Source organism: Octopus sinensis, linkage group LG25, assembly GCF_006345805.1.
Source record: "Octopus sinensis linkage group LG25, ASM634580v1, whole genome shotgun sequence".
Taxonomy (NCBI): domain Eukaryota; kingdom Metazoa; phylum Mollusca; class Cephalopoda; order Octopoda; family Octopodidae; genus Octopus; species Octopus sinensis.
In genome coordinates, this window is record NC_043021.1 from 19,041,201 (window position 1) to 19,053,342 (window position 12,142).

Here is a 12,142-nt window from a genome sequence, read left to right on the forward strand (position 1 = left end):
TAATGTGTATATATGTGTATATATATATGTGTGTGTATATATATATGTGTGTGTGTATATATATGTGTGTGTATATATATGTGTATATATATATATGTGTGTATATATATATGTGTGTATATATATATATGTGTGTATATATATATATGTGTGTGTATATATATATATGTGTGTATATATATATATATATATGTGTGTGTGTATATATATATGTATGTATATATATATGTATGTATATATATTATATGTGTATGTATATATATGTGTATATATGTGTGTGTGTTAAATATAATGGGACAACAAAGCCAAGGCTGTGTGGAATTTCCAGGGCATCTATAAAGAGAAAGTTAGTCTTACAGCTGTTTCTGGGATATTAAGGATATCCCTTCATCAGAGACGATATGAGAGAGTTAACTAGAGGGAAATAGCAGAGCTCAATATAAGGAATTATTTTGGAAAAGGATGGAAATAGTAAGTATAAAGGGAAAAAAGAGAATAAAAGTAAAAATGAATATATATATGTGTGTGGAGGCGCAATGGCCCAGTGGTTAGGGCAGCGGACTCGCAGTTGTAGGATTGTAGTTTCGATTCCCAGACCAGGTGTTGTGAGTTTATTGAGCGAAAACACCTAAAAGCTCCACGTGGCTCCTGCTGTACTTCTTCACCACATCTTTCTCTCACTCTTTCTTCTGTTGGCCTGCTCGCTTAGCCAGCAGGGTGGCATCATTTGAAGGCTAAAACAATGTGAAGCGCATTGTGACCAGCGATGTGTAGCAACATCTGATAGCCTGGTCAGTCACAGTGATATATATAATCAATAATATTATGATTATTATTGATAATATAATACCACACAGCCACTCCTGCATATGATATATATATTTATGGTAGAATATTGTATTGACATATTTATGGTAAAAGGCACTTGCTCAAGGTGTCACTCATCTGATTCAAATCCAAAACAGAATGTGATTTCAAATCAAACTGCTGAACCACATGGCCATACTGGCTCCCCATTGAATGGAGTGAAAATGCTGTTGTTAACAACACAACTTCAAATTACTGTTTGTTCTAAGCTAGATTCATTGCTGTCATTGTCCTGAGTGTCAGGACACCTGACACTCAGGTGTCCTGCTGTACACCTGAGATCAGGGTTCATAATTATTCTTGTTCCAGTTTGTTTCGCTGAACAGAAAACGAGTTTCTTATTTCTTTATTGCCCACAAGGGGCTAAACGAGGACAGACAAAGGGATTAAGTTGATTACATTGATCCCCAGTGTGTAACTGGTACTTAATTTATCGACCCCGAAAGGATGAAAGGCAAAGTCAACCTTGGCAGAATTTGAACTCAGAACGTAACGGCAGACGAAATGCCGCTAAGCATTTCGCCCGACGTGCTAACGCTTCTGCCAGCTCACTGAACAGAAATCAAGTTTCTGTTCATTGCTTCATAGCTGAGTGATTTTGTTGGGTGGTTTTTATAACTGGGAGCCCCTCCCTAAGGTTGGGGGGAAACTTAGTTATAAAAACAATTGCTCCAATTCATTAAGCCATTTTCCCGCAAGCATCAGAAAACATTTTTTTTAAATCTTCAAAATGCTAAATTTAACCCTTTGGCATTCAGATTACTTTGTCAAACAGAATGCTTATTTATTCAGCTTGACATTTGGAAGGGTTGGCGTTAGGAAGGGCATCCAGCTGTAGAAACCAAGTCGAATCAGATTGGAACCTGGTGCAGCTCCCCAACTTACCAGTTTTCAGTCAAACTGTCCGACCCATGCCAGCATGGAAAGCAGCTGTTAAATGATAATGATGATGATGTTTGAATTAATCCTGCATTATCTCGTAGCTTCGAGATTTTGATGACAGGAGTGTATATTTTTAGAATGGCATTGTATGGTAGGTGTGAGAGGCTGAATCTGGCCAGTTTGAACATAAAATTGACCAAATATTTAGGCCTGAAATGGCCGGTTTAAACACTATCTTGAAGCAAATAGAGCTATAACTAATAATAGCATGGTAAATATTGGATTTAAAAAATCCTTGGTTAAAAGAAATCAAAGACTACTTGTAGGGCTTGAACCTAAATCTCCTGTAAATATCACAGATGCTCTACCACTGAACCAAAGCAACAACCTTCAACTTTTCTGTCCAAAGGGTTTTTCAACCCCATATTTACAGGTGCAGGAGTGGCTGTGTGGTAAGTAGCTTGCTTACCAACCACATGGTTCCGGGTTCAGTCCCACTGCATGACACCTTGGGCAAGTGTCTTCTACTATAGCCTCGGGCCAAAACCTCGTGAGTGGATTTGGTAGACGGAAACTGAAAGAAGCCTGTCGTATATATCTCTTATTATAAAAGGCAGATTTTATCTGCCTCCCTTTGGGAGTTATAGAAATCTACAATATAGGATTTCTTCAATTACAATTTACCTAGCATTTTTGAGAGTACAATGCATCGCGTCATGCCAGGTCCAGTTTTTAAAATTTAAACTCCAATTAAGCAAAATTTACAGAAAACTCACATTCCGGTGTGTGTCAAATGCTTTCTTAGTCTGGTTTACACCACACGCAAATGCACACACACAGTGGGCAACGAAATAAATGAAAGTAAATAGCGACAGAGTGATTTGAGGAAGACTAAAGTGAAAGTATTCTGTCTATGACGCTGATAGATACATGAGTAAAATGTATGGGAAGCTAAGAGCTAAGAGTGAGTGAAAATGTTCTTGGAAGAGAGTAATTAGTAATAAAGTAAACATACACACATACATACATACATACATACATACATACATACATAACACACCCACACACACACACACCATACATACACATACATACATACATACACACATACACACATACATACATATACATACATACATACATACATACACACACACACATACCACACACACCACAGTACACAACATGAGAACAATCACATACATTTGCAAACAACTGTTGAAAATATTATTGTTACACACATACACACCACACACACATATTATACATTACAAGACAGATACACACACACACACCACACCACACACATAAACACACACACACACACACACCACACACACACACCACACACACACACACACACACACACACAACACACATGATCCAGCATGGCCACAACCTCAAGGCTGAAACATATAAAAGAATAACAGAATATAAATGTGTGCAAAGTACAAGAAATATTAATGCAGTATATGGGGATTGGACAATAAGCGTAAGGCAGTGTCAATGGTGGTTCCAGAAATCCCGAGCATAATAAACTACAGCCTAGAAGACGAGCCTCATCCTGAAAGATCTGTAGAACTCGACAAGGACATCCTGAAAACCCTGGTGGAACAAAATATCATCGTAACTGTTGAGGAACTAGCAGAGAAGCTGGATTTGGTCATTCAACCATTCATTGACACCTGTGTGCTATCGGAAAAGTCAGCAATTAGGTCAATGGGTTCCTCACGAACTTTCCGAGTCTAATTGCATGCAGAGAGTGAATGTATGCTTTTCTTTGCTGTCATATCTCACCACTACTGCGCTATGTATATCTATATATATAAAACTGTAGTTATGTGAGTGTCTGTCCCCTTCGATTTAGATTCCTAAAACTACTCCACATTTTGCGGTACAGTTTAACCAAATTCGGGTAGCTTATAGTCGTGATTCATATCGAGCCCGTCTGAATATTAGCGCGTCTACGTCTACGATTTTAAAAATAATTTAACATCATTTTTTATTCCATTTTAATGCATAATTTTTCGTGTGTCGATGGCGGCGGAGTTGGCCATCATATTTTTTCCATTTTTAATGCATTTTTTGCTATTTTTTGGCTATAACTCTCTAAAAATGCTTATATAGTTATTTCCCTTACAAACCCGAGCAACGCCGGGCGATACTGCTAGTGTATATATATGTGTGTGTGTATATGTTTGTGTGTCTGTCCCCCCAACATCGCTTGACAATCGATGCTGGTGTGTTTACATCCCCGTAACTTAGTGGTTCGGCAAAAGAGACCAATAGAATAAGTACTAGGCTTACAAAGAATAAGTCCTGGGGTCGATTTGCTCGACTAAAGGCAGTGCTCCAGCATGGCCACAGTCAAATGACTGAAACAAGTAAAAGAGATTAAAAAGAGTATGCTTCGCTATATTTGCTTCGAGATTCACTATTCCTAAAAAGAATTATCTTAAAATATATTTATACCTTTTCTGGCTGTAAATTTTGGATTTAAAAATTCAACTTGTATGCTGGAAATTACAATAAATATGATATCCAAATAAATCTTCTATATTCTAAATGCTTGATAATCCTCTCCCCCTGGTTTATGTTACAGTTGTAGTTACCTCCCTTGTTTACTCTCTTTCACTCACACTCTCTCTTTTTCTCTCTCAGCCTAGTACTACTGGAGTTATTTTCTCTTGACAGATTTGTAAAATAATTCTTTGTTTAGAATGGTGGGTCTGGAAGAAGATAAAGCTATAAATATTGGGTGAAAAAACAGTCAAAGGCTGTCTGTGGACTTGTACCCACATCTGTAAGCATGACAGGGGTTCTACCATTGAACCAAATTAATCCTTTGAATTGTCCTATTCATTTTAGAATCTTTATTCTTACCAACAAAAATTGTATGTTATTGACGTTAAAAGAATTTTATAATCTTTCGACAGAACAAGAAATAATTCTTTTTAAGAACAGTAAATCTCACAGTAAATAGAGCGATAAATGATTTCAGGCGGAGGCGCAATGGCCCAGTGGTTAGGGCAGCGGAGGCGCAATGGCCCAGTGGTTAGGGCAGCGGACTCGCGGTTTCGATTCCCAGACCAGGCATTGTGAGTGTTTATTGAGCGAAAACACCTAAAGCTCCACGAGGCTCCGGCAGGGGATGGTGGTGATCCCTGCTGTACTCTTTCACCACAACTTTCTCTCACTCTTACTTCCTGTTTCTGTTGTACCTGTATTTCAAAGGGCCGGCCTTGTCACTCTCTTTGTCACGCTGAATATCCCCGAGAACTACGTTAAGGGTACACGTGTCTGTGGAGTGCTCAGCCACTTACACGTTAATTTCACGAGCAGGCTGTTCCGTTGATTCGGATCAACCAGGACCTTCTTCGTCGTAACCGACGGAGTGCTTCCTCCCTAAATGATTTCAGGTAAATTCAGTACCAAACCAAATATCCAGCAAGCTTGGGACCAGAATTGGCCCAGGTTTCTGGATTCTTAGTGTTCTGGAAACAGCTTAACCCTCTAGGCATTTAATCAAGCCATATCCAGCCCAAATATTCTACCTGTTTTAATCTTCAAACTGACTGGATCCAGCCTCTCATACCTACCCTACAAAGTCATTCTAAAAAATACAAACAATAGGCGTAGGAGTGGCTGTGTGATAAGTAGCTTGCTTACCAACCACATGGTTCTGGGTTCAGTCCCACTGCGTGGCACCTTCGGCAAGTGTCTTCTACTATAGCCTGTCTATCTATATATATATTATATACATATATGTATGTGTATATGTTTGTGTGTCTGTGTTCATCCCCCCAACGATGCTGGTGTGTGTACGACCCCGTAACTTAGCGGTTCGGCAAAAAGAGACCGATAGAATAAGTACTAGGCTTACAAAGATTTGCTCGACTAAAGGCGGTGCTCCAGCATGGCCGCAGTTAAACGACTGAAACAAATAAAAGAGTAAGCCAGAAACATTAGGACGGCAGGCGAAATGCTTACGTTCTGAGTTCAAATTCTCCCGAGGTCGACTTTGCCTTTCATCCTTTCGGGGTCGATTAAATAAGTAACAGTTACGCACTGGGGTCGATATAATCGACTTAATCCGTATGTCTGTCTTTGTTTGTCCTCTCTGTGTTTAGCCATTTGTGGGTAGTAAAGAAATAGGTATTTCGTCTGCCGCTACGTTGTGAGTTCAAATTCCCCCGAGGTCGACTTTGCCTTTCATCCTTTCGGGGGTCAAGTAAATAAGTACCAGTTACACACTGGGGTCGATATAATCGACTTAATCCGTATGCCTGTCCTTGTTTGTCCTCTCTGTGTTTAGCCCCTTGTGGACAGTAAAGAAATAGGTATTTTATTTAACTCGTGCAGGTACAAATTAGAACTCTTCTAAAGCATAGCATGTTTAATCTTTATTAATCTATACAAAAATGCATGTGTATATATATATATATATTGTGCGTTTATTTATGTATGTATGTTTGTGTCTCCTTGTCTTGATGACATTGTGTGATAGTTGTAAATGAGTGTCACTGTCATACAAGCAGTGTCGTTCGTTTCCAATATTCTGCAAGAACATGACTAGTCATGGGGAAATATTACCTTAAGTTGTAAAACAGGTGAGGGTTGGTCAGAAGCCGGTCAGCCAGCCAAAGAAAATCTCCCTCAACAAACTGTATTCCAGCCCATGCAAGCATGGAAAAGTAGACGTGACAGTGATAGAAAACACACACACACACACACACACACACACTTTCTCACTCTCTCCCTCTTCTCTCTCACACACACACCCTCTCTCTTACACACACTCTCAGTCTCTCCCTCTTTCTCTCTCACACACACCCTCTCTCTCTCACACACTTTCTCACTCTCTCCCTCTTTCTCTCACACACATACACACTCTCCCTCTTTCTCTCTCACACACACATACGCAAAAATACACTCACTCTCTTACTCTCTGAACTTCTGCATATTTTGGGGGCGGGGGGTCCCATTCACCAATCACAGAATATACTATAAAACAACTAGTAAAAAAAAGTCATTTTATTAAGTCATTTCTTTTCAATCTATCAATTTTGTTGTTCTTTCTGCAGATTCTTCAAGAATTAGAATATGATGCCTCTGTGGACTGGTGGGCACTTGGTGTCCTGATGTACGAGATGATGGCTGGGCAACCGCCATTCGAAGCTGATAATGAAGATGACTTATTTGAATCAATTTTACATGATGATGTTCTATATCCTGTTTGGCTCACCAAAGAGGCTGTGTCTATACTGAAAGGGGTAAATTAACCGTTTTCTCAAATTTCTTAAATCACCAAATTGTTGTCCTTGTTTCACATAGGTGCAGGCATGTGGCTGTGTGGTTAGGAGGATGATTGTTTTCCAGCCACATGGTTCCAGGTTCAGTCCCACTGCATGTCACCTGAGGCAAGATTTGTTTCTACTATAGCCTTAGGATGACCAAAGCCTTGTAAGTGGGTTTGGTAGACGGAAACTGAAAGAAGCCCGTTGTGTATATATATATATATATATGTGTATGTGTGTGGTAAGAAGTTTGCTTTCCAACCACATGGTTTCAGTCGAAATGTCAGCCTTTGAAATGCATTTTCATCTTGGGAAAGAGGTGGAAGTCTGCGGGTGCTAAATCTGGTGAAAAGGGCAGGTGCAGAAGCGATACCATGTTTTTAGCACAAAACTCACAAGTGAAGGGAGATCATTGGCAAGGTACATTGTCGTCATGAAGAATACAATTCTTTGCGCTGCACAGATCCAGTTGTTTCTGCCAAATGTCCTCCACCAAATTCTTCAAAACATTGCGGTAGAACTCTCAATTTACAGTCTGGTTCTGGGGAACAAATTCTCGGTGCACAATACCACAGATCTTGGGGGAAAAACGTTGAGCATGCTCTTAATTGAGCTGCGGCACTTTTGTGCCTTTTGAAGCACCCGTGACTCTCGAAACATTGCATACGGCCCATTGCCTTGTTGCGGTAAGCTTGCCGAAGCATGCTCAATGCCTCTGTAGCAGACTTCCCAAGTTTCACACAAACTTCCACATATAGGCGCAGGAGTGGCTGTGTGGTAAGTAGCTTGCTTACCGACCACATGATTCCGGGTTCAGTCCCACTGCATGGCATCTTGGGCAAGTGTCTTCTGCTATAGCCCCGGGGCCGACCAATGCCTTGTGAGTGGATTTGGTAGACGGAAACTAAAAGAAGCCTGTCGTATATATGTATAATATATATATATATATATATATATATAATATATATATATATATATATATATATATATATATATATATTATAGATATATATATATATATATATATATATATATATATATATATATATATATATATATATATATATATATATATATATATTATATATATAGATATGTGTGTGGTTTGTCCCCCTAATTGCTTGACAACCGAAAAGGTGTGTTTACGTCCCCGTCACTTAGCATTCGGCAAAAGAGACCGATAGAATAAGTACTGGGCTTACAAAGAATAAGTCCCGGGGTCGATTTGCTCGATAAAAGTGGTGCTCCAGCATGGCCGCAGTCAAATGACTGAAAACAGAAAAGAGTAAAAGAGTATTGGTTCTTTGTTCCCGTCCATGATAAAATCACAGACTACACATGAACACAAAAACACAAATTTCACAACTTACAAAGGTCACTGCTGGCTTTCACTGCACAGGCAGCCATGTGCTGCTACCTGTTGGCACGCTACAAAACTAGTCCAAGAACTTTTTGGTATCACCTCATATATGTAATATTTGTGTATTATATAAGTAATTATTAAATTATGTATTATGCATCTATATTTAAGAGATGAGGAATTATGTACAATATTCACATTTGATGAATATTTGTCCTCATCTTGTTTGTTAACACAACATTTCAGCTGATATACCCTCCAGCCTTCATCAGGTGCCTTGGGGAAATTTTGAACCGGGATTCTCATTCCTAAAGTATTTTTCAATGTTATTATTATTATTATTATTATTATTATTATTCAGGTCACTGCCTGGAATTGAACTCGGAATCTTGGGGTTGATAGCCCGTCCTCTTTACTGCTACGCCATATACTCATGGGCATGTGGTGTAGTGGATAAGAGTGTGGGCTATTAACCCCAAGATTCCGAGTTCGATTCCAGGCAGTGACCTAAATGATAATTATAATAATAGCATCAAAAAATACCTTAGGAATGAGAACCCAAGTTCAAAATTTCCCCCAAGACACCTGAGGAAGGCTGGAGGGTATCTCAGCCGAAACGTTGTGTTAACAACAAACAAGATGAGGACAGATATCCATCAAATGTAAATAATGAACTCTACTAGCTAGTATAAATAAACATGTGCAGAACAGTCTGAGAAGAGTGTCATACGTACAGTCATAGTGTAGAGGTCGTAGGAATTATTGAATAGAGATATCGTGGAGTGCTTGTTGAAGATACACAGTTGGAGAGTAATAAGAGAAGATCAAGAAATGTTTGATATCATAACAGTTCAGATATAACAGTGATGATGAGAAGTCATATGTCGTAGCTGTGATACCAGTGCTGGTGGCACATAAGAGAACCATCCGAACGTGGCCGTTACCAGCCTCACCTGCCCTCCGTGCCGGTGGTACATAAAAAGCACCATCCGATCGTGGCCGTTTGCCAGCCTCGCCTGGCCTCCGTGCCGGTGGCACGTAAAAAGCACCATCCGATCGTGGCTGTTTGCCAGCCTTGCCTGGCCTCCGTGCCGGTGGCACGTAAAAAGCACCATCCGATCGTGGCCGTTTGCCAGCCTCGTCTGGCACCTGTGCCGGTGGCACGTAAAAAGCACCCACTACAATCATGGAGTGGTTGGCGTTAGGAAGGGCATCCAGCCGTAGAAACATTGCCAGATCAGACTGGGCCTGGTGCAGCCTTCTGGCTTCCCAGACCCCAGTTGCACTGCACCGTCCAACCCATGCCAGCATGGAAAGCGGACGCTAACGATGATGATGATGATGATCTCCTGATCCATGGAAAATTTGTCTTGCATGAAACCACTCTGTGGATGTCAGAAATGGTTGGGCAACATTGCCATACATGTTCCATTACTACTCAAACCATTTTAAGTTATATAACAAGACATAGTTTCCATGTATAAAAACCAATTTGTTTTCATTTTGATGTAAGTATTGAGTTTGTTCATTATTCTCTCCCTTTTTTTAAAAATCTCTCCAATCTTAGTTTATGACAAAGAACCCTTCCAGACGTCTGGGCTGTGTTAAATCTCACGGAGAGGAAAGGGCTATTCTTGTTCATCCATTCTTCCATGACAAAATTGACTGGGATGCTTTGGAACAAAGGAAGGTGAAACCTCCATTTAAACCTAAAATTGTAAGTAATGTTTCCATTGGATGGATTTCTTTGATTTGTTTTGTTTTGTTTTGTTGAATCTTTCATACTATATGTGTGTGGGTGTGAATGAGTGTGTGTGTGTGTGTGTGTGTGTGTGTGAAGGTGGCGAGCTGGCAGAAACGTTAGCATGCCGGGCGAAGTGCTTAACAGTATTTTGTCTGCCGTTATGTTCTGAGTTCAAATTCCGCCGAGGTCGACTTTGCCTTTCATCCTTTGGGGTCGATTGAATAAGTACCAGTTATGCACTGGGGTCGATGTAATCGACTTAATCTGTTTGTTTGTCCTCTCTGTGTTTAGCCCCTTGTGGGTAGTAAAGAAATAAGTATTTTGTCTGACATTACGTTCTGAGTTCAAATTCCACTGAGGTTGACTTTGCCTTTCATCCTTTCAGGGTCGATAAATAAAGTACCAGTTTCGCACTGGAGTCATTGTGATCAACTTAATCCCTTTGTCTGTCCCCTCTATGTTTAGCCCCTTGTGGGCAATAAAGAAATAAGAAACGTTTGCATGCTAGGGAAAGTGCTTAGCAGCATTTCGTCTGCCGCTATGGTCTGAATTCAAATTCCGCCAAGGTCAACTTTGCCTTTCATCCTTGATAAATTAAGTACCAGTTATGCACAGGAGTCGATATAATCAACTTAATCCATATGTCTATCCTTGTATGTCCTCTCTGTGTTTAGCCCCTTGTGGGTCGTAAAGAAATTGTTATTTCATCTGCCGTTACGTTTTGAGTTCAAATTCCACCGAGGTCGACTTTGCCTTTCATCCTTTCGGGGTCGATTAAATAAGTACCAACAAATCACTGGGGTCGATATAATCGACTTAATCCGTTTATCTGTCCTTGTTTGTCCTCTCTGTGTTTAGCCCCTTGTGGGTAGTAAAGAAATAAGAAATCTCTGGAACTGCTTCTACTGGAAAAACAATAACTGTCTTATTCTTGTCCACTTGTTTTGTTTGTTTTGTTGTTGTTGTTTTCGATATATTTTTAAGTTGTTTTTTTTCTTTTTCTTCTTCGCCTACAGAAAAGTCGAACAGATGCCAACAACTTTGACAAAGATTTTACGACAGAGGAACCAACCTTAACACCAATCGAGAGTCAAACAGTATCAGCAATTAATCAGGAGGAATTCCACGGATTTTCGTTTATCAATGTGGACTATGGCCGGCTGGGGACTGGCGGTCCGACTGGGACGGCTGTGGTGGCAGCTGGCGGAGGAGGGGCAGCGGCAGCAGCACCCCATTAACTGGACACAATTAAGAGTATTAAACCCCACCCCCCCATAAACTCTCGCACACACACATGTATACATACACAGACACACACACACGTTCATACAGATGCATGCACGGAGACTGACAGATGTCTACCCCTTTCCGTAATATCATCACACACACACCATACACACACACTCACATGCTCACATGCACAAGCAGACACACACACACACGCGCGCAAACACATTAGCCGCCTCCAAAAATACATAACACCACCACCACCACCACCACACACATACTCACAAACACACACGCACTCATGAACTCTCACACATGCACGCACACACACACACACACACACACCGACACGTACATTCTCAACCATGACAAACATGTGTATACACATGTAGCCCCCCCCACCCTGCCACCCTCTCCCCCCCCCACACACACACATACATACACAAAAGCATAGTATCATACATATATATATATACACATGTACATACATGCACAGATACGCACACACTCATATGCACACACACACACAAAAGCATAGTATCATACATATATATACACATCTACACACACAACTTAGTGACTATGAATATTGAGTAACACTGGATCAACTCAGAAATACATCAGTTTGCATACAGACTCTCTTTCTCTCTCCGACACATCTCTCTCTCACACACACACACACACACACACACTCCCTCAGGCATATAAGCATAAGTGTATATATGTGCGTATATATGTATATCTATCTGTCTATCACTGTGTATG

At 40.3% G+C, this 12,142-nt stretch overlaps 1 protein-coding gene across 4 annotated transcripts in view; it reads left to right on the forward strand.

Annotated features, from left to right (window-relative positions):
- Positions 1–11,592, forward strand: part of LOC115224309 (calcium-independent protein kinase C) — a 236,711-nt gene extending 225,119 nt beyond the window's left edge. For 3 of the 4 annotated variants that reach the window (XM_036513226.1, XM_029795154.2, XM_029795155.2), the window contains 3 exons: positions 6,834–7,022; positions 9,974–10,123; positions 11,167–11,457. In XM_036513226.1, coding sequence (XP_036369119.1) covers positions 6,834–7,022; positions 9,974–10,123; positions 11,167–11,388 — 561 coding nt within the window. In that variant the 3' untranslated portion in view covers positions 11,389–11,457. Of the gene's footprint in view, positions 1–6,833; positions 7,023–9,973; positions 10,124–11,166; positions 11,473–11,578 lie in introns of those variants that run through there. The other variant, XM_036513225.1, reaches the window with a different exon arrangement.
- The last annotated feature ends 550 nt before the right edge of the window (positions 11,593–12,142 follow it).